Consider the following 24392-nt stretch of genomic DNA (forward strand, 5'->3'; position numbering starts at 1 on the left):
TTCAAAATAACAGAAAACAAAAAAATGCCATCTGCAAAAGTTTGGGCACCCTGCAGAGTTAATATCTTGTACTGCCCCCTTTGGCAAGTATCACAGCTTGTAAACGCTTTTTGTAGCCAGCCAAGAGTCTTTCAATTCTTGTTTGAGGTGTCTTTGCCCATTCTTCCAGTTCTTTGAGATTTCTGGGCTGTCTGTCACGCGCTGCTCTTTTAAGGTCTATCCATAGATTTTCAATTATGTTAAGGTCAGGAGATTGTGAAGGCCATGGCAAAACCTTCAGTTTACGCTTCTTGATGTAATCCCCCGTGGATTTTGAGGTGTGTTTAGGATCATTATCCATTTGTAGAAGCCATCCTCTCTTTAACTTTAAATTCAGGTGCCACTGGCTGCAATACAACCCCAAAGCATGATTAAGCCACCCCCATGCTTAACAGTTGGACAGAGGTTCTTTTCATTAAATTCTGTTCCCCTTTTTCTCCAAGCGTACCTTTGCTCATTCCAGCCAAAAAGTTCAATTTTGACTCCAGCCGATGGAAGCGCCCACCCGGTTGTAAACCCCTATATTAAAGGGACAATGAAGCAGGAAATGGTCCATGCTTTCCAGCATGTCCCCGCACTCTTCTCGGGGACATCCCCGGTCATCAGATCTCCTACACTTCAAATTGTACCTCACATATAGCTTCCCCTGAAAGCGGCGCCAGGCCAAGTCCCAAAACTTCTGGGGGATCCTTTTCATGTTTAAAAGATACAACCCCACCATCAGATCCCGACCTGGGCAGTCCCTGAGCACCAGAGGCTTCTGGAAGTGGGTCAACAGAACCCGTTTGTCAAGGAACTGCCTTGACTGGGTCCTGATCTCCCACACTCCCAGACCCCACCAATGTTTTGCCTTCAGAGTCGGGGTAGAGTAAGCCGGAAGATGTCGATGGGGTGTACGGAGGTCCTTCACTTGCCCTCCTGTTTCCCATTCCTGGAAGAAAGGCCGAAACCACTCCCTGCAGGAGTGTACCCATGGAGAAGCCCTCTCTGACCAGAGATTTGAGATGTTGGCTTTCAAGAAGGTGTTCGTTAAGAACACCACCGCGTTTACCATAGATAAACCCCCTAGTCTCCTTGTGCGATACGTAACTTCCCTCTTGACTAGGTTCATCCTGTTCCCCCATAACAGTTGGAAAAACAGGCTGTAGATCCTAGTGTAGTAGGCCTCTGGCAAGATACATATGCTGCCCAGATAGATAAACAAGGGGAGCAGGTACGATTTGATCAGGTGTACCCTTTCCCTGAGGGTCATAGATCAACCCTTCCATTGGTCCACCTTCTGAGTGGCATCCTGGAGCTTACCATCCCAGTTTTTGGTGGGATAATCATCCTGGCTGAATGTGATGTCCAGAATTTTTGCTGACTCTTGGGGCCCTGGAATGGTGTCCGGGAGATCAAACGTGGGATCTCCCAGAGACTTTCACACTTATCCCGGTTAATCTTAGACCCGGAAGCCTCCGAGTAGCGTTCCACCTCTGACATCACCACATCGACCTCCTCTTTCGAGGACACGAAAATGGTGACATCATCAGCATACGCTACCACTCTCTGGGCGATATCCAGCTCCGCCAGACTCATCCCGACTCCCGCCAATGGCCCACAATCTACCCTCCGGACGAAGGGATCGATTGCGAACACGTATAAAAGCAGGCTCATAGGACAACCCTGACGGACTCCGGACCCCACCTCAAAAGAGTGGCCAGACCACCCATTCACCAGAGGGAAACTCTCTTTCAGCCAGGAAAGCCGACATCCTGTCTCGATCTAGATTCTTCCTTCCCAAGAGGTGTGAGTAGAAGGATCTGACGACCTCCAAGATCACTGATCTGGACCGATTCAGAGATCCCGTACTATCAATCAGTCCCGAGATGATCTTACTACTCACTGACATCTTACAGTTTCTGTAAGGGTCGGGCGAGCGGTACTTCCTGAAATCCCTCTCAAAAACCAAAGATGCGTGCCTATCGTACTGACACCTCATCAGTAAGGACTTCACTCTGGAGATATCCTCTCGGCTACCTCCAGTCGAGACAAGAAGCTCGAGTTTCCTCCTCAGACCCTGATACAAGTGATACCTGTTCAGGGACCTGAGGCTCGAGAGCTGGCGGAAGAACCCCGCAACCCGCTTCTTGAACATCTCCCACCACTCTCACTTACTACTACATAGGTCCAGTAAAGGTACCTGACTCTGAAGAAAATCCTCAAAGGATGGTCTTACCTCTGCTTCCTCCAGGAGGGACGAATTCCGCTTCCAATAACCTTTACTCATCTGGGCGGTTTCTGGGGAGGGGCTGATGGGATCTCTGCTTCTGTGGAAGTCTCAGGAGCTCAGCAGAACACAACCTCTCTCCAGAGCTCGACTCACTATTCTGCTGGTGAGGTCACTGTATATACATTACATTACTTATCCTGTACTGATCCTGAGTTATATCTTGTATTGTACTCCAGAGCTGTAGTCACTATTCTGCTGGTGGGGTCACTGTGTACATACATTACATTACTTATCCTGTACTGATCCTGAGTTATATCCTGTGTTATTCTCCAGAGCTGCACTCACTATTCTGCTGTATGACATTACACACATGACATTACTTATCCTGTACGTATCCTGTACTGATCCTGAGTTATATCCTGTAATAACCTACCTTGATATCTACCTACCTGGCTAGCAACCTGCCTGGCAACCTATCTAGCTACATACCTACCTGACTACCTACCTAGCAAGGTAATAACCTACCTAGATAGCTACCTACCTAGCTATCAATCTACTTGGCAATGTACCTAACTACATACCTAACTGTTTATCTACTTAGCTAGCTAGCTACCTACCTGGCTACCTAACTACCTAGCTAGCTACATAGCAATCAACCTACCTACCCACCTATCTACACACTTATCCACTTTTTCTGTGCAACACATTGGGGTCCGGGCATTATTTCAATTTGGGACCTATAGATGGGAAGATTGTCTAGAGCAGTGTTTCTCAAGCATGGTCCTCAAGTACCCCCAACAGATCATGTTTTTTGGATTTCCTTAGTCTTTCACAGGTAATATAACTGGGGATGATGCCTGATTCACTGACCAATATTATATCACCTGTGAAATACTAAGGAAATCCTGAAAACATGGCCATTTTGGGGTACTTGAGGATCGTGCTTGAGAAACACTGGTTTAGACGTGAGGAAAGGCACTGGAAAAATGCAGAGTTCAACACGTTTGTCTGGCAGATGCCAAAGATATGAGTTTTGGATGGAAGAGGTTATCATGGCGATCTGAGCCATATAGAGACAAAAAGAAAAAAGATGAGTGTGAGTCCCTAGATGTAACTGTAATCACTTATATGGTATACAGATCCTGTGTACAGCTGGTATCTACCTCTATATGGTCCTGTATATAATCACCTATATGGTATGCAGATCCTGTGTTCACCTGGTATATACCTCTATATGGTTCTGTATATAATCCCTTATATAGTATACAGATCCTGTGTACAGCTGGTAAATACCTCTATATGGTCCTGTAAATATATACATATGGCCGGCAGCATGGAGGGAAGGACCAGAGCCTACCTAGCGTTCCCTGCTCTACAGCCAACCCCATCCCCTACAGGCAGGATGGCATCAGCCAGCGGCAATCATCTGCAGGAGCTGAAGAGGTCAATACTGGGACTGAGCCCATATGGCAGCTGGGCCTGGGCATTGTGTGCAGGGGATGTGAGTGCTACCTACCTAGCTACATACCTACCTGGCTATACACCTACCTAGCTGTCTATCTACCTTGCTTCCTACCTAGTTACTTGACAACCTAGCTACCTACCTACCTGGATACCTAGCTATGTCACCCTGTGTATCGTATGGTGTTGCACATAATTGTTGTAGTCTAGGCAAATTCCAGACCAGTGTTTCCTAAAAAGGGTATCTCCAGCTGTTGCAAGACTACAACTCCCAGTATGCCCGGACAGCCAACGGCTGTTGTAGTTTTGTAGCATCTGGAGGCACCCGGTTTGGGAAACTGTTCTGGACTGTTATCAAGTAAAACATCCATCCTAGTGTTGTTGGAGTAAAACGGGGATTTGTGTAGCGCACGTTGAAGAGGCTGGGAGCATGTGTGGTTGAATAGCATGGGCATGACCAATACTAGCTAGTATGGTGCACTACACTATCTCAACTCACTCATCTTATAGAAGCCTGCAATTGCAATATTATGCATCAACCATCCATTAATGGTAGGTGTGCAAGGGGATGTTCATCAATACTATGTAACATCCCTATATACAGAAGTTTTGTTGTCTCTTTGTATTCTGCTGGAAACTGGAGTATAATACAGGATATAACTCAGGATCAGTACAGGATAAGTAATGTAATGTATGTACTAGGGCGGGGCGGTATACCGGTTCATACCGAATACTGAAATTTTTGTCCTGCACGATATGAATTTTTCCCCATACCGTAATACCGGTTTGGCCCCTACCCCTCGGGAATGAATGAATTATCAGCCCAGCGCTGCACTGTCCCCACATCGGGGAGCTAATCATATGTGACCCGCGAGCTCTGTTCTGCCCCCCCCCCCCCCCCCAATTAATTATCAGCTCCACGCAGCGCTGTCCCTATTGGGGTAAATACTCACATATCACCCCCAAGCGCTGATCTACTGTACGCTGTATCCCTATGCCCGGGCTGCAAAAGGTAAACAAAATAAACTTTAACGCACGTTCCTACGTCGGCCTTACGCTCGGTGATAGGCTGACGGCTCTCCGACGTTCCCGTCCCCAGGAAGAGCGTAAAGGCCAACGTAGGAACGTGCGTTAAAGTTTATTTTGTTTACCTTTTGCAGCCCGGGCATAAGGATATAGCGTACAGTATAAAGTGTCAGCGCTGGCGGCACGCAACAAACAGGAGGACGCTTGCGGGTGATATGTGAGTATTTACCCCGATGGGGACAGCGCAGCGCTGGGCTGCTAATGACATTTTTTTAATTTTTTTTTGGGGGGGTGGAATACCGTTATATACCGTAGAACCGCGATAAGTTAAAAAATACCGTGAGACACATATTTGGTCATACCGCCCAGTCCTAGTATGTACACAGTGACCTCACCAGCAGAATAGTGAGTACAGCTCTGGAGTATAATACAGGATATAACTCAGGATCAGTACAGGATAAGTAATGTAATGTATGTACACAGTGACCTCGCCAGAAGAATAGTGAGTACAGCTCTGGAATATAATACAAGATATAACTCAGGATCAGTACAGAATAAGTAATGTAATGTATGTACACAGTGACCCCACCAGCAGAATAGTGAGTGCAGCTCTGGAGTAAAATATGCACATATATTTACAGATATTATTTAGCGTTTTGTTATTTTGTATCAAGTTTATATAAGATTGTATAAGGAAAATACAAACAGCAGAAATTGTAGTCAAAATATTTATTTAAAAGGTGTAAAAAAGTAACAATTTATCTGCTACATAATGGAGCCATTTAATACTCTTCGCCCTCCTCTCCTTCTCCCTCTCCTTCCACGCTGTCGGTACCGACCTCTTCATAATCCTTCTCCAGGGCGGCCATGTCCTCTCGGGCCTCAGAGAACTCTCCTTCCTCCATACCCTCACCCACATACCAGTGCACAAAGGCACGCTTGGCATACATCAGGTCAAACTTGTGGTCCAGGCGAGCCCAGGCCTCGGCAATGGCGGTGGTGTTACTCAACATACACACAGCGCGCTGCACCTTGGCCAGGTCTCCACCAGGGACCACAGTCGGTGGTTGGTAATTGATACCAACTTTGAACCCTGTTGGGCACCAGTCCACAAACTGGATGGTGCGCTTGGTCTTGATGGTGGCAATAGCAGCATTGACATCCTTGGGGACAACGTCACCACGATACAGCAGGCAGCAAGCCATGTATTTGCCGTGTCTGGGGTCACATTTCACCATCTGGTTGGCTGGCTCAAAGCAAGCGTTGGTGATCTCAGACACAGAGAGCTGCTCATGGTAAGCTTTCTCTGCAGAGATGACGGGAGCATAGGTGGCCAGAGGGAAGTGGATACGGGGGTAGGGCACCAGATTGGTCTGGAACTCTGTCAAGTCCACATTCAGAGCACCATCAAACCTGAGAGAGGCTGTGATGGAGGACACGATCTGACCGATCAGACGGTTCAGGTTAGTGTAGGTTGGGCGCTCAATGTCCAGGTTCCTGCGGCAGATGTCATAGATGGCTTCATTGTCCACCATGAAGGCGCAGTCTGAGTGCTCCAGTGTGGTGTGGGTGGTGAGGATAGCGTTATATGGTTCAACCACAGCAGTAGAGATCTGGGGGGCAGGGTAGATGGCGAACTCAAGCTTGGACTTCTTGCCATAGTCAACAGAGAGACGTTCCATCAAGAGGGAGGTGAAGCCTGACCCAGTGCCACCACCGAAACTGTGGAAGATGAGGAAGCCCTGGAGACCTGTGCACTGATCGGCCTAATGGAAGAGACACCAAAGAAAGTTATATTTCATAAGTTATGTAAAGAAGAAAAACATCAGATTGGAGTATGGAGCTGGTGTGTAAAGTGTTACTCATAACATATAGCAGCCATATGACCAAGGATAAAAATGACACCCTGGTTGGTTGTCCTCCAAGACTATCGTAAATTCTACCATAAAGGTCGTCACATTTTTGTGAAGGTTTAACCATTTCTGAATATATGAATATCTCAATGAACTCACCAGCTTGCGGGTCCTGTCCAGCACCAGGTCAATGATCTCCTTGCCAATGGTATAATGGCCTCGGGCGTAGTTATTGGCGGCGTCTTCCTTGCCGGTGATGAGCTGCTCCGGGTGGAACAGTTGTCTGTAGGTTCCAGTCCTCACCTCATCTGTAGGACAGAAATAATAGAGGTTTCTATGTGAGATCCAGAACTGTCTGTCCCAATCATCTCTCCAGAACTTCACCCACATCTCTTCTACCCAACAGCCATAGTCAGAGCTGATGTACTCACCTATCACAGTGGGCTCCAGGTCCACAAACACAGCGCGGGGGACATGTTTACCAGCCCCCGTCTCACTGAAGAAGGTGTTGAAGGAATCATCTCCTCCACCGATGGTCTTATCACTGGGCATCTGCCCGTCTGGCTGGATACCATGCTCCAAGCAGTACAACTCCCAGCAGGCATTGCCGATCTGGACTCCAGCCTGGCCAACGTGGACTGAGATGCACTCCCTCTGTATGGGGGAAGGTGGATAGGATTAGGGTCAGACTATCAGAATTAGTCAATACCTGGTCAGAAATGAAGTATGTAGAACAGTACAGAGGTAACACAGATCGGATAAAACTGATACATTGTCACAAACCAACGGGAAACAGCAGAAAAATATTAAGATTTCATTACAAGGTCACACATATAATACACACATTGTACAATCACACATATAATACACACATTGTACAATCACACATATAATACACACATTGTACAATCACACATATAATACACACATTGTACAATCACACATATAATACACACATTGTGTAATCACACATATAATACACACATTGTACAATCACACATATAATACACACATTGGAAAATCACACATATAATACACACATTGTACAATCACACATATAATACACACATTGTACAATCACACATATAATACACACATTGTACAATCACACATATAATACACACATTGGACAATCACACATATAATACACACATTGTACAATCACACATATAATACACACATTGTACAATCACACATATAATACACACATTGTACAATCACACATATAATACACACATTGTACAATCACACATATAATACACACATTGTACAATCACACATATAATACACACATTGTACAATCACACATATAATACACACATTGTACAACCACACATATAATCCACACATTGTACAATCACACATATAATACACACATTGTACAATCACACATAATACACACATTGTACAATCACACATATAATACACACATTGTACAATCACACATATAATCCACACATTGTACAACCACACATATAATCCACACATTGTACAATCACACATAATACACACATTGTACAATCACACATATAATACACACATTGTACAATCACACATAATACACACATTGTACAATCACACATATAATACACACATTGTACAATTACACATATAATACACATATTGTACAATCACACATATAATAAACCCATTGTACAATCACACATAATACACACATTGTACAATCACACATATAATACACATAATGTATGTACGATTATATATATAGCAAATGACATATATAACATGTATACTTGAGATCAAGTAAAAGAGATTGCACAGATGAGATCAAATAGATGAGATTTTTAGATGAGATCAGATATATGAGATTGTAGATGAGATCAGATAGATGAAATTGTAGATGAGATCAGATAGATGAGATTGTAGATGAGATCAGATAGATGCGATTGTAGATGAGATCAGATAGATGAGATTGTAGATGAGATCAGATAGATGCGATTGTAGATGAGATCAGATATATGAGATTGTAGATGAGATCAAATAGATGAGATTGTAGATGAGATCAGATATGAGATTGTAGATGAGATCAGATATATGAGATTGTAGATGAGATCAAATAGATGAGATTGTAGATGAGATCAGATAGATGAGATTGTAGATGAGATCAGATATATGAGATTGTAGATGAGATCAAATAGATGAGATTGTAGATGAGATCAGATATGAGATTGTAGATGAGATCAGATATATGAAATTGTAGATGAGATCAGATAGATGAGATTGTAGATGAGATCAAATAGATGAGATTGTAGATGAGATCAGATAGATGAGATTGTAGATGAGATCAGATATATGAGATTGTAGATGAGATCAAATAGATGAGATTGTAGATGAGATCAGATATGAGATTGTAGATGAGATCAGAGATATGAAATTGTAGATGAGATCAGATATATGAGATTGTAGATGAGATCAAATAGATGAGATTGTAGATGAGATCAGATAGATGAGATTGTAGATGAGATCAGATATATGAGATTGTAGATGAGATCAGATATATGAGATTGTAGATGAGATCAAATAGATGAGATTGTAGATGAGATCAGATAGATGAGATTGTAGATGAGATCAGATAGATGAGATTGTAGATGAGATCAGATAGATGAGATTGTAGATGAGATCAGATAGATGATATTGTAGATATCAGATATATGAGATTGTAGATATCAGATAGATGAGATTGCAGATGAGATCAGATATACGAGATTGTACAGATGAGATCAGATAGATGAGATTGGGCGCTCACCATGGTGTTGGATGTAGATCTCCTGGCTCCGATGGGTTATGTCTTCGGATGTGGAGGAGTTGTGTTCTCTCTCTGCTCTTGTCCTCTGTATATATAGGAGTTAGTGTTAGGAGAGTCCATAGTAACAGGAGGGAGGGGAGAGGAGCCTGGGGCAGGTGACCCCCCTCAGAGCCCTGCCCTCTGTATAATGCAAATCACAACACAACAGTTACCAGGTACAATACCGCATAATGCGACCTTAGTGCAGAGAGCTGGGAGCCACAACAAAAGGGCTGGATGGAGGGAGGAGGAGAGGGAAAAGGGCGAATAAGGAGGGAAAAGAAACCAAAACAGAGGGAAACAATGATTTTTTTAAAGCATTTTGGCATAGTGTTACTATTAGTCTTTTGACTTCCTGTCCCAGCCTGTTTTGCTATTTATGATTGATTTTTATGGCATCTTAGGACAGGCAGATACATTTGAAATATACACAAATCTCTCTCCACTACTGAGAGTTTGCTACAATGTATCAGTGCAGGTGGAAAATAAATGTATGACCCAACGTGTTATGTTACAATCCCACACAATGTACCACAATACACAATTTTTTTTAGAAAAATAAATAATAATCTTTATTGATGCAAAAATAATAATATACAAAAATCAACAACAATTGTAAAAATATAATAATATGTAACATTCCTCACAATTACTCCCAAGTTGTGATTTATTAAGTCCATCATGCACTACATTCTCATATATTGCACATATTCCCTGTAGTGGACTCATATCTGCACAAAATTATTGGCACCCTTTCAAAATTGTGGAAAAATAAGATTGTTTCAAGCATGTGATGCTCCTTTAAACTCACCTGGGGCAAGTAGCAGGTGTGGGCAATATAAAAATCACACCTGAAAGCAGATAAAAAGGAGAGAAGTTCACTTAGTCTTTGCATTGTGTTTCTGTGTGTGCCACACTAAGCATGGGCAACAGAAGGAGGAGAAGAGAACTGTCTGAGGACTTGAAAACCAAAATTGTGGGAAAAATATCAACCATCTCAAGGTTACAAGTCCATCTCCAGAGATCTAGATTTGCGCAACATTATCAAGAAGTTTGCAACCCATGGCACTGTAGATAATCTCCCTGGTCGTGGACAGAAGAGAAAAATTGATGAAAAGGTGTCAACGCAGGATAGTCCGGATCGTGGATAAGCAGCCCCAAACAAGTTCCAAAGATATTCAAGCTGTCCTGCAGGCTCAGGGAGCATCAGTTTCAGTGCAAACTATCCGTCGACACAGAGGCATAAAAAAGCAAGACTACATTTTGCCAAAATGAACTTGAGTAAGCCAAAATCCTTCTGGGAAAACGTCTTGTGGACAGATGAGACCAAGACAGAGCTTTTTCGTAAAGCGCATCATTCTACTGTTTACCAAAAATAGAATGAGGCCTACAAAGAAAAGAACACAGAACCTACAGTGACATATGGTGGAGGTCAGTGATGTTTTGGGTTGTTTTGTTGCCTCTGGCACTGGGGGCCTTGAATGTGTACAAGACATCATGAAATCTGAGGATTACCAATGGATTTTGGGTCGCACTGTACAGCCCAGTGTCAGAAAGCTGGGTTTGCATCCGAGACCTTGGGTCTTCCAGCAGGACAATGACCCCAAACATACGTCAAAAAGCCCCAGAAATGGATGACGACAAAGCGCTGGAGAGTTCTGGAGTGGCAGCAATGAGTCCAGATCTAAATCCCCTTGATCACCTGTGGAGGGATCTTAAAATTGCTGTTGGGAAAAGGCGCCTTCCAATAAGAGAGACCTGGAGCAGTTTGTAAAGGAAGAGTGGACCAACATTCCGGCTGAGAGGTGTAAGAAGCTTATTGATGGTTATAGGAAGCCACTGATTTCAGTTATTTATCCCAAAGGGTGTGCAACCAAATATTACGTTAAGGGTGCCAATAATTTTGTCCAGCCCATTTTTGGAGTTTGGTGACATTATGTCCAATTTGCTTTTTTTCCTCCCTTTTTTGGTTTGGTTCCAATACACACAAAGGAAATAAATATGTGTATAGCAAAACATGTGTTACTGCAATCCTTTTCTGTGAGGAATACTTCATTTTCTAGAAAAATTTCAGGGGTGCCAACATTTATGGCCATGACTGTATGTACGAACGTATACATATATTAAAATGTCTGTTTTTCCTAAACTGCATACAGAGACCCATCTCCAGCTGAACTGCTCCCTCCTCCTTCACCTGAAATGCTCCTTCCCCCTCCCATGGAGAATCAAAATGGCATTGGAATGTAGCAGAGATAAGAAATGTTACTTTCTAGAGGAATACATAGGAGTTTTAACCAATTAGCGGTTTTCACACCCAATTCACGTAACCTCCTGCACACAGCATTGTATAACCGTATTTATAAAAAAAAAACTGTAGTCGCTTCCTCTGTAAGGCTGGGTTCACACTACGGTTTGTAATTACGGTTCCCGTATACGGCTGGGAGGAGGGGGGCGGGGCTTAATCGCGGCGCCCGCACTCAGCTGTATAGGGAACCGTAGTTAATGTATGTCTATGAGCCGACCGGAGTGAACCGCAGCCTCCGGTCGGCTGCTTTTTCGGCCGTATGCGGTTTCCCGACCGCAGGCAAAAACGTGGTCGACCACGGATACGGAACCGTAATTACAAACCGTATTGTGAAGAAAGAATCAACTCAGCTGACAGATGTCTGAGTGGTCTTTCTTAGCGCGTGCACCGCTTCTGATAAAACAATCAGGAAGGGGGCAGATCTTCACTGGGTACAACCAGGGTCTATCTCATTCCCTTATGGGGTTTAACGTACAACGTTAAAGGGGTACTTCGGTGGAAAACATTATTATTTTTTTTTAATTAACTGTAAGTAATTTATAAATCTGTACAACTTTCTGGCACAAGTTGATTAAAATAAATTTTTTTTTCACCGGACTAAGGTCCATAAGGACCAGATGTTCAAATACAGATATATATTAGGTCGCTCCAGATGTCACATACAACTGTATGTATATAAACCGCAACTTTAGGGTACTAAAGGGGTACTACAGTGCTTTTGTTCAGAACGCTCGGAGCTGGAGGCCGTGATCGTGGCGTCACAGCCATGCCCCCTCAATTCATGTCTATGGGAGTGGTCCTTAAGGGGTTAAAATCCCTGTGTATGGGGTGTGAAGAGATTCGGCCCAGATCTGTACAGGTGTTAAAATTCCTTTACAAAGGTGGAAATATAAGGAGCAAGTATAGGAAACTTGTTCAGTGGCGGGAGTTCAGAAATGTTGCCCATAGCAACCAATCAGCTCGCTTCTTTCATTTTTAACAAGGCCTCTACAAAATGAAAGAGGAGATCTGATTGGTTGCTATGGGCAACTGGGCATCATTTATCAAAACCTGTTCAGAGAAACGTTGCCCAGTTGCCCATAGCAACCAATCAGATCGCTTCTTTCATTTTACAGAGGCTTTGTTAAAAATGAAAGAAGCAATCTGATTGGTTGCTATGGGCAACTGGGCAATTTTTCCTTAGGTAGAGATCAGCCGAGAAGGTTATCTGACTGTCAGGAGAGTGTTAAGTCCCTGTCCATAGAGTATCATTAGATCTTTAGTCTGGTCCTATTGCCGGGGTATTGTACTGTAGTCTGCCGGAATACATTTTTTGTAAGAGGTTATGAGATGGGTAATATTCTGAAGTCAGCTGACCCAGAATATGTAAGTTCAATACTGGACGCGAGTAGGCGTGCCCGTTTGGCTGAAGAAAGTTTACGGGAGATGATGGGACGTTCCGGTATGGAGGATTGTGATTCCGAAATCTTTTCACATAAATCTTCTGTTCCTTTTTAGTATAAACTACTTAAAGGGGATCTCCACCCCTAGACATTTTAACCCCTATCCAAAGAATAGGGGATAGGATGTCTGATCGCGGAGGTACGGCCGCCGAGACCCCCCACCCTCCACCCGTGATTTCTGTGCCAAGATAGACAAGATGTGCCCATAGACAGGAGTGGAGGGGGGCTTGACATCCCAAGGGGGCGTGGCGTGACGTTACGACCACAGCCGCCCGAACCCAGCGTTCTGAACATAATGTTCAGAACGCTGGGTTTGGGCGGCTGTGGTCGTGACGTCATGCCACGCCCCGTTGTGATGTCACACCCCCCTCCACTCATGTCTATGGGAGGGGGCGTGACGGCAGTCACGCCCCCTCCCATAGACATGAATGGAGGGGGGGGTGGCATGACGTCACGACCACAGCTGCCCAAACCCAGCGTTCTGAACACAATGTGTCTCTTTTTTTTTTTGGTACATAACTACAAGTTCCAGCACACCCTGAGTTTTATTACATGTAAATAAGCCCCTCCCCTAAAAAAACAAGTTACCCCTTTTCCCATATTACAAATAAAAAAAAGTAAAACAAATAAATAAACATATTTGATATCAGGACGTGCAGAAATATCCGAACTATTAAAATAAAATGCTAATGATCCTGTGCAATGAACTGCGTAAAAATAAAAAAAAATACCAAAATTGCAGATTTTTGGTCACATCGCTTCGCAAAAAACACAAAAAAAAGTGAGCAAAGAATCACATATGTGCAAAAGTGGTACCGTTAAAACTACAGATCATGGCGCAAAAAAGTAGCCCTCATACAGCCCTGTATATGAAAAAATAAGAAAGTTATATGGGTTAGCATAGGGTCAGCAACGCAATACTGCAACACACAGCACTTAAAGGGGTACTCTGTTAAAAAAAAATCTTATCCCCTATCCAAAAGATAGGGGAAAAGATGTTAGATTGCGGGGGTCCTGTCGCTGGAGACCCCTGCGATCTCCACTGAGGCACCCCGTCATGCCCGATGACTGGTGATGCAAGTTGCCACGCCCCCTTCATTCTCTTCTATAGGAATGCCCACACGGCATCATGGCTCTCTGCATGAGAATAGCTGTGTTGATCACCGCACAAAGCCATGGCCGACACGCCCCCCTCCATGCAGCTCTATAGGAGAACTGGAGACACCCGAGTGCAGTGCTCCGGCTCTCCAATAGACATGCATGGAGGGGGCGTGTTGGGCACAGCTTTGTGCAGCTGCCAACACGCCCCATTCAGAAGGAGAGTCGGGGTGCCAGGTGGGAGACTGTAGAGGGTTCCAACAATCGGACCCCCCTCCACGTGATCCCCTATCCTTAGATACTTATCTCCTATCCTAAGAATTGGGGATACATTTTTCTATCTCGGAGTACTCTGTTAACACAGCCACTTTTCCTTTCAGTTTTAAATTGCCTTTGCTGAGGTAATTTCCCCTAGCTGTGTATTGCTTACACAAGTTTATCATATGCCTTGCGCCATTTTATAAATTTGACACACCTCAGCATTTTCACAGCGAAAGATTATTGACTGTAACCACCAAAGACAATAATGATAAATTCCTCCCTTTGTGAAGTGATAGTGGACGAAATCTAAACAGCAGAAATTCTGCAGGATGTCACTGCAGGAGAAAGAGAAAAACCCGGCTGAGACTCCAGTCACAATGGAAATGATAAAAAAATATGTATATGATTAAAAAACCATATTGACTAAGCTACTTGTTAGTGTAACAGGTCAGAGTAACTTACTAGGAGCGAAATTAAGTATAAATAAAAGGATAGATTCTTAATATGAGACGGTCTCACTAGAATAAATGAGATATCTGTAAAGTCCGCTTTTAGAGGAATGCAAAATAAGTAACAGTTCAAACCTCCTAGATAACAGTGTCACAAATTATACATGAATGCAAAAATTATGATGTTTCCCAATTGTTCAGCTTGGGTGACCTTTCAGGGTTTCCGGAAAGCTGGGTGAATGGTTAATTTTTAGATAGTCTTTCAGCCTGCACACACAGGATAAATATCAAGGTGATTGGAGTTAATTTCTGGGAGACCTTTAACAGTCCCACAAAAAGTTGGATAAATAAAATATATAAATGGATTTAGGAAGATTTTACAAGATTAGATCTATATGAGCTCCATTTGTCTCTAAGTATTCACAGCATCCTTTCAGAGTCCCCAGAAAGTTGAATGCATATAACAGTCTGATGATCAAATGATACTATGACTCTGTAGGATCTCCAGTAGTGCAGTCTATCTATGAATTTAATATAATCAATATGATTTAAAGGGGTACTCCAGTGGAAAACTTTTTTTTTTTTTTTAATCAACTGGTGCCAGAAAGTTAAAACAGATTTGTAAATGACTTCTATTAAAAAATCTTAATCCTTCCAGTACTTATTAGCTGCTGAATACTACAGAGGAAATTATTTTCTTTTTGGAACACAAAGCTCTCTGCTGACATCATGACCACAGTGCTCTCTGCTGACAGAGATATCAGCAGAGAGCACTGTGCTCATGATGTCAGCAGAGAGCACTGTGCTCATGATGCCAGCAGAGAGCTCTGTGTTCCAAAAAGAAAATAATTTCCTCTGTAGTATTCAGCAGCTAATAAGTACTGGAAGGATTAAGATTTTTTTTAATAGAAGTAATTTACACATCTGTTTAGCTTTCTGGCATCAGTTGATAAAAAAAAAAAAGTTTTCCACCGGAGTACCCCTTTAACTGCTTTTCAGGATCTCAGAAAAGCTGAGTGGAACATACATGTTATTCTTTCTCATGTATGTTTATGCATGTTCCCATTGATCCATAGGGCTGATTATAGTAATCGCCAATAGACAAAATAAGTTTTCTGTATTTTCTGAGAATCATGGTGGAAGGTTCTGTGTTCTCCTCTGAGCTCGTGCTCCATCTGACAGATCGTCTCCTGCACATACATTGTATCAAACATTCAACGGATGAAATGAAGGCTGCCATACAGAATATTACGTGCTAATAGTGTCTGCCTCGGCTATGGGAATCCCAGACTGATTCCCATAGCCATCTTCTCTATACAGTGATCCCTCAACTTACAATGGCCTCAACATACAATAGTTTCAACATACAATGGTCTTTTCTGGTAACTTGAAACCAGACTCTACATACAATGCTATGGAATCTGCGAATGGTGTCAATGTATGGAAGAACCGACCAATCAGAATGGACACTTCACTGGTAAAACTCCTGTATTCCTGAAGTGCATGCACTGACTGGTAGCGCCCCCTACAGTACAGGAAGGTATTACATGTTCTCTACTCTTTACCTGTATTCCTAAAGTGCACGCACTGACTGGTGTCTGGTAGCGCCCCCTACAGTACAGGGAGGTATTACATGTTCTCTACTCTTTACCTGTATTCCTAAAGTGCACGCACTGACTGGTGTCTGGTAGCGCCCCCTACAGTACAGGGAGGTATTACATGTTCTCTACTCTTTACCTGTATTCCTAAAGTGCACGCACTGACTGGTGTCTGGTAGCGCTCCCTACAGTACAGGGTGGTATTACATGTTCTGTACTCTTTACCTGTATTACTGAAGTGTATGCACTGACTGGTGTCTGGTAGCGCCCCCTACAGTACAGGGAGGTATTACATGTACTGTACGCTTTACCTGTATTACTGAAGTGTATGCACTGACTGGTGTCTGGTAGCGCCCCCTACAGTACAGGGAGGTATTACATGTCCTGTACTCTTTACCTGTATTACTGAAGTGCATGCACTGACTGGTGTCTGGTAGCGCCCCCTACAGTACAGGGAGGTATTACATGTTCTGTACTCTTTACCTGTATCACTGAAGTGTTAGCACTGACTGGTGTCTGGTAGCGCCCCCTACAGTACAGGGAGGTATTACATGTTCTGTACTCTTTACCTGTATTACTGAAGTGTTAGCACTGACTGGTGTCTGGTAGCGCCCCCTACAGTACAGGGAGGTATAACATGTTCTGTACTCTTTACCTGTGCCAGGGTTACCTGCTTTTTTGGACATCAGGTGAGGGCGGCTCCATTTTCCTTTTTTTTTTTTAGGACATTGTGTGTTCTGTAAAAGACCCAGAAGAAACTTCTGTCCTCTACATAGACCAGTGTTTCCCAAAGAGGGTGCCTCCAGCTGTTGCAAAACTAAAACTCCCAGCATGCATGCTGGGAGTTAGGCTAGGTTAAAACTACGGAATCTCCGGGCAGATAATTTCCGCCCGGAGATTCCGAATGCGGCCAGTGCTGACTGAATCAGTCGGCGCTAGGACTGCACGGATACTGCAGTATCCAATATACTGCAATGTGTTCCGCGTGGATTTCCGCCTGAAGAAAGAGCAACGTCATTCTTCAGGCGGAAATTTTCAAGCGGATTTTCCGTTCACAAATTCCGCTTCACAAATTCCGAAGTGGGAATTTGTGAACGGAAACCCATTCACTGCACTATACATTTTAGCAAGCGGAATTTCCGCCTGCAATTTCAAAGCGGAATTGTAAGCGGAAATTCCGTAGTCTGAACCTAGCCTTATAGTTTTGCAACAGCTGGAGGCACCCTGGTTGGGAAACACTGACATAGACAGTGATTTACAGCTCCCAGCAGATCTTTCTTACTTTTATATGTAAGGATTTGTTTTATCTGTATTAGTTATCTACTTATTTTTCTTTAAAGAGGCACTGTCATTGTTAAAAACTTTTCATACATTGCAGGACTCATTATAATATGACATTTCACAATATACACCTGTTAAAAAAATTTTAATTTTCACCTGAAATTCAAGCTCAAAATAGCTGCCACTAGGGGTCGCCTGTCTTTTAGCCAGACAGACTAGTCGAGATTTTACAGCATACTGGATACTGGCCCTAAAGCATACCGGTATACAGTATAGGAGATTTCTATTGTGTATGCAAAACTACAGATAAAGGATGTGTGGACATGCTGGGAGCTGTAGTTTTACAACAGCTGGAGGCAACACTGCTCTAACACAGTTATTTACAAACATTGCAGTTTCAGTTGTTACTAAACTACAACTCCCAGCATGCTGAAATAGTCAAAGCTTTCTCGGACTCCTGAATGACAAAGAAGTTGATCAAACATTCAGGAGTCTGTGAAAGATGAATGACACACCTAGTGACAGCTATGCTGATTAGCATCCAGCTTTACTAGGAGAAGATAAAACAGATAGAACATGTATTCATAAAAATGCTGTTCTTTTATCTAAAACATCCTTGCACTGATTTTATAAAGATCTATTCTTATATTTATACATTTTATCCTGTTATGAATTCACCATAATGTCTTCTGATTACTGCAGGCAAGCTACAAGCATCTTCCTCTGTGTAACATGACACAGCATAAAACCAGAGAGGAAAGGGTTACAGAGTAGAAAGTACTGATTGGCTGACTGCCCAGGCTTGCTCCTGTGAGGGAGACAGACTGACACGCCCCCTCCAGCCTGCACAATGAAAAAGTAACTCACCAGCAGATAAATGCTTATATCTCTGGATATATAGGTCCTAGACACATAAAAATTATATGCACATGATCAGGATTGGGCCCTGAGTAACATATCAATTTTTTTCTTTTTTTTTTTGCACTATGACAGGTACGCTTTAATCCTCAATTAAAGAACCAATTACCAGGTTTCCATAGAGTTCTGGTCTCAACATACAATTGGAACCAATTAATATTGTAACTTGAGGGACCACTGTACATTGCATGGAGATATCTGGACATGCAACCCAAACACGTGCTGCCAGACACCTGCATATACAATGTGTATTGTTATATCTTCTATCATCATTCTTAAAGTGGTACTCCGGCCCTAAGACATCTTGTCCCCTATCCAAAGCATAGGGGATAAGATTACTGACCGTGGGGGTCCTGCCCGCCCACCACTTTGAGCTGCACGCCGCGCTGCCAGCTCACAAACTGCCAGGTGCCGACCACATGACGTCACGACTCGGCCCCCATGTGACATCACTCCCCGCCCCCGCTATGCAAGTCTATGGGAGGGGGCGTGACGGGTGTCACGCCCCCTCCCATAGACCTGCATAGCGGGGTCAGGGGGGTACATCACACAGGGGCGAGTGGTGACATCACGATACTCTGTTGAAAAGCAAATTTTACGTGTTAAATCAACTGGAGCCGAAAAGTTAAACAGATTTGTAAATTACTTCTATATAAAAATCCTAATCCTTTCATCAGGATCACCTTATCAGCTGCTGTATGCTCCACAGGAAGTTGTGTAGTTTTTTTCCATTCTGACCACAGTGCTCTCTGCTGACACTCTTTTTTATTATAAAAGTACAAAACACAAAACAAGTTCATTTCACTGTAACAAAATTAACAAAACTGAACATAACAACAAACTATTCATCTCAAAATAACAACTTAAACCGGCCAGCCCAGATAAACCAAAAATAAATAAATAAATCATTACCTACTATAGTCCAACACACACACACACACACACATACCTAATGAACATAAATAAAGCTTTCCTCGCTGGGATCAAAAACTAAAAATATCCAAACTAGGAAACATAACCACACTGCCCCCCCCCCTAATAACAAGACAAAAAAAAATAAAAAATAAAAAAAATAAAAAATAAAAAAAAATAAAAAAAAAAAAATAAAAAAAAAAAAAAAAAAAAAATGGCTAGCTGCCGTAACAAAAATAATCCAACTTGGATAACAAAATATATATTATTTTTTTTTTATACATCTATATTTTTTTTCCCCTTTTTTTATATACTATATATATATATATACATATATATATATATATATACATACATACATACACATATCCACATACATACACATACACACATACACACATTTTTCTTTTTTTTTCCTTTTTTGTTTTTTTAACTTCCCCTACCCTCCAACCCCCCCCCCCCACCCCCCCACCCCCACCCAAACACACATACATATACCCACAAACTAAAACTAATCCACACTGGGACACAAACATAAACACAGACATAAATATAGTGTACTCTTAACACAATGCTATAATAACTGAAAACTGGTCCGACTGCCTTTCTCACAAAATAATTATGACATTATATTAAAAAAAAAAAAAAAAAAAAAAAAAAAAAAATTATACATAAAATCATACAGAATATACATAACAAACAACTTAACACAGAAAAACAACCAACCTATACTAAACTATCCCATCACCCACCACTCCCTCTGGACATGAGTCAGAGTCCATAGGTCACAGTTTTTGTCCACAACTGACCCATACCGGACCCCCAAAATAGTACCCACTGCAACAGTCCAGTCCTGGGTACACACCACCACCACCCCCCAAAAACCCCCCACCCAACCTAAAATACACCCCTACCCACCTAATGTAAACAGACCAATATATACAAAACAATATATACATATTCTACAACAAAGCAATATTAACAATACAATACACAAAAACCACAAGGCCCAAGTTTGGTTGCCTGCAAGCCCTTTACAATCCATCCATAGAAAACAAAACAAAAGGCTAAGGTGACATGCATAGCCCCCCACCAGGAAGAAGGATGGCAATCCTGATAAAATTAAATTGAAATTTCTCTCCCTTTCAACCTCTAACCCTATCACTATCCCTTCATGAAACTGACCCTATACTCACCCTAAGATATATACACTATCCCTGGCCAAAATAAGGTACTTCACCTTAAGGGCCTAGTACCTAGGGCACATCAAAAGAAAACCCTCTCCACAGGAGAGAAGCCCTACTGGTACCAAGACTGCCATACTCCAAAGACCTAATCTTCCCAAGGTCACCGGTGATATTCCTACAGACCTCAACCTCGGAGAGGATTTTCTGTTGGGTTGACACTAAACACCGTGCGTTCCACGTGTAGTACCTAACCACTAAACTAACTAAGAATAAAGTGCCCCGGTCTCGGCCACCCAGGGACCTGAATGCCCCATAAGCCCACTCCGGATAGGTAAGGCCGGCAAGTTGACTCCAGCCAATGGAAGCGCCCACCCGGTTGTAAACCCCTATATTAAAGGGACAATGAAGCAGGAAGTGGTCCATGCTTTCCAGCGTATCCCCGCACTCTTCTCGGGGACATCCCCGGTCATCAGAGTTCCTACACTTCAGGTTGTCCCTTACATATAGCTTCCCCTGAAAGCAGCGCCAGGCCAAGTCCCAAAACTTCTGGGGGATCCTTTTCATGTTCAAAAGATACAACCCCACCCTCAGATCCCGACCTGGGCAGTCCCTGAGCGCCAGAGGCTTCTGGAAGTGGGTCAACAGAACCCGTTTGTCAAGGAACTGCCTTGACTGGGTCCTGATCTCCCACACTCCCAGACCCCACCGACGTATCGCCTTCAGAGTCGGGGTAGCGTAAGCCGGAAGATATCCATGGGGCGTACGGAGGTCCTTCACTCGCCCTCCTCTCTCCCATTCCTGGAAGAAAGGCCGAAACCATTCCCTGCAGGAGAGTACCCACGGAGAAGCCCTCTCTGACCAGAGGTTTGCGATGTTGGCTTTCAAGAAGGTGTTCGTAAAGAACACCACAGGGTTTACCATAGATAAACCCCCTAGTCTCCTCGTGCGGTACGTAACCTCCCTCTTGACTAGGTTCATCCTGTTCCCCCATAACAGTTGGAAAAACAGGCTGTAGATCCTAGTGTAGTAAGCCTCTGGCAAGATACATACGCTGCCCAGATAGATAAACAAGGGGAGCAGGTACGATTTGATCAGGTGTACCCTTTCCCTGAGGGTCATAGACCAACCCTTCCACTGGTCCACCTTCTGAGCGGCATCCTGGAGCTTACCATCCCAGTTTTTGGTGGGATAATCATCCTGGCCGAATGTGATGCCTAAGACTTTTGCTGATTCTTGGGGCCCTGAGAGGGTGTCCGGGAGATCAAACGTGGGATCCCCCCCTCCCAGCCAGAGACTCTCACACTTATCCCGGTTGATCTTAGACCCGGATGCCTCCGAGTAGCAGTCCACCTCCGACATCACCACATCGACCTCCTCTCTCGAGGAGACGAAAATGGTGACATCATCAGCGTACGCCACCACTCTCTGGGCGACATCCAGCTCCGCCAGACTCATCCCGACTCCCGCCAACGGCCCACAATCTACCCTCCGGACGAAGGGATCGATTGCAAACACGTATAAAAGCGGGCTCAAAGGACAACCCTGACGGACTCCGGATCCCACCTCAAAAGAGCGGCCAGACCACCCGTTCACCAGCGGGAAACTCTCTGCCCCTGCATACAAGATCTTAAGCCAATTAACAAAAGTAGTTGGTAAGCCATATCTCAGGAGGACGGACCAGAGGTACTCGTGGTTCACCCGATCAAATGCTTTGGACTGATCCAAGGACAGCAAGTACCCCTTCCAAAGACCTGCACTACTCCGCTCCACTGCCTCCCTGACACTAAGGACAGCACTTAAGGTGCTTCGGCCTGGAACAGAGCAGTGCTGGGCCCCCGAAAGGAGCCGGGGTGCAAACTTCACCAGCCGATTAAACACTATCTTAGCCAGAAGCTTCCTGTCCACATTGAGAAGAGCTATGGGCCTCCAATTCTCAATACGGCTAGGATCTTTACCCTTTGACAGAAGAATCAGGGATGACCTCCTCATTGACTTTGGCAGAGTGCCCGAGGAGAAACACTCATTGAATACCTCAGTCAAGAGGGGAGCTAAAGACTCCTTAAAGGTCCTGTACCACTCGGATGTTAAGCCATCCGGACCTGGCGACTTCTTAGGGGCGAGCCCCTCGATCGCCAGTCTCACTTCCTCTTCCCTGATTTCTTCTGCCAAAACATCAAGAGAAGGGTCTACCCCTGGCTCAGGAATGGTTTCAGCCAGGAAAGCCGACATCCTGTCTCGATCTAGATCCTTCCCCCCCAAGAGGTGCGAGTAGAAGGATCTGACGACCTCCAAGATCCCTGATCTGGACCGATTCAGAGATCCTGTACTATCAATCAGTCCTGAAATGACTTTACTACTCACTGACATCTTACAGTTTCTGTAAGGGTCGGGCGAGCGGTACTTCCCGAAATCCCTCTCAAAAACCAAAGATGCGTGCCTATCGTACTGACACCTCATCAGCAAGGATTTCACTCTGGAGATATCCTCCCGGCTACCTCCAGTCGAGACAAGGAGCTCGAGTTTCCTCCTCAGACCCTGATACAGGCGGTACCTGTTTAGGGACCTGAGGCTCGAGAGCTGGCGGAAGAACCTCGCAACCCGCTTCTTGAATATCTCCCACCACTCTGACTTACTACTACAAAGGCCCAGTAAAGGTACCTGACTCTGAAGAAAATCCTCAAAGGACTGTCTTATCTCCGCTTCCTCCAGGAGGGACGAATTCAGCTTCCAATAACCTTTTCCCATCCGGGGGGTCTCTGAAACATTCAGGGAAAACAAAATCATACAGTGATCGGAGAACTCCACCTCAACCACGGACACTGCGGAAGAAACGGCTTCCTCCTTTAAATAAAACCTATCTATCCTAGACCTGCGACTACCTTGATGATAGGTGAAACCCGCGTGGCCCGAGGGGCTCCGGATGTGGGCGTCCTCTAAGCGAGCTTCTCTAGTTATGCTAATCAGTGCCACACTATCACAAGTCAGCGGACTATTGGAGCCTCTCCTATCTTGGGACCTCGTGACATTATTGAAGTCCCCTCCAAAGATCACTTGCCGACTTGTAAAAAGAAAGGGCTTAATCCTCATAAAGAGATCTTTACGGCCCCGCTTAGTTTGCGGGGCGTAGATGTTAATGAGCCGAAGCTCTTGTCCCTTCATGAAGACATCTAAGATCAGGCACCTCCCCATTTCTAATTCAATAACCCGTCGGCATTCAACAGGAGCGGTAAAAAGGACCGCCACCCCACTATACGGCTCAGCCGCAAGAGACCAGTGGGAGGGACCGCGCCTCCACTCTCTTCTGGCTTTTACCAGAGAGGCTAGATCTGACAACCTGGTCTCTTGTAAAAAGAAAATATCGGCTTCAATACGGCCGAGAAAATCAAAGGCTGCGAATTTAGCCGTATCTGACTTTATGCTGGCACAGTTAATAGATGCCAGCGTCAATGGGGTGAGTGCCGCCATACAGGGTGATTAAATTAGACGGCCACACCCTTTACTTTTTCTTTCCCTTCTTTTTAGCCCCCTCATCCCCCGAAGAAGA

At 44.0% G+C, this 24392-nt stretch overlaps 1 protein-coding gene across 3 annotated transcripts; it reads right to left on the reverse strand.

The window, feature by feature from the left end:
* Positions 1 to 5440: 5440 nt before the first annotated feature.
* Positions 5441 to 12615, reverse strand: LOC130284720 (tubulin alpha-1A chain-like). Of its 3 annotated transcripts, none has more exons than XM_056535392.1 (5): positions 12553 to 12615; positions 9359 to 9442; positions 7023 to 7245; positions 6751 to 6899; positions 5441 to 6504 (listed from the first exon to the last, which is right to left on the reverse strand). In XM_056535392.1, the coding sequence occupies exons 2-5, from the start codon at positions 9359 to 9361 to the stop codon at positions 5521 to 5523; spliced, it is 1359 nt and encodes a 452-aa protein (XP_056391367.1). In that variant the 5' UTR covers positions 9362 to 9442; positions 12553 to 12615; the 3' UTR covers positions 5441 to 5520. The 3 variants fall into 3 exon arrangements, with proteins under 3 accessions (XP_056391367.1, XP_056391366.1, XP_056391368.1); XM_056535391.1 differs by lacking the exon at positions 12553 to 12615 and adding an exon at positions 9571 to 9662 and having other exon boundaries at positions 9359 to 9443; XM_056535393.1 differs by lacking the exon at positions 12553 to 12615 and adding an exon at positions 9583 to 9600 and having other exon boundaries at positions 9359 to 9443.
* Positions 12616 to 24392: the final 11777 nt, after the last annotated feature.

This window comes from Hyla sarda, chromosome 8 (genome assembly GCF_029499605.1).
Source record: "Hyla sarda isolate aHylSar1 chromosome 8, aHylSar1.hap1, whole genome shotgun sequence".
Taxonomy (NCBI): Eukaryota; Metazoa; Chordata; class Amphibia; order Anura; family Hylidae; genus Hyla; species Hyla sarda.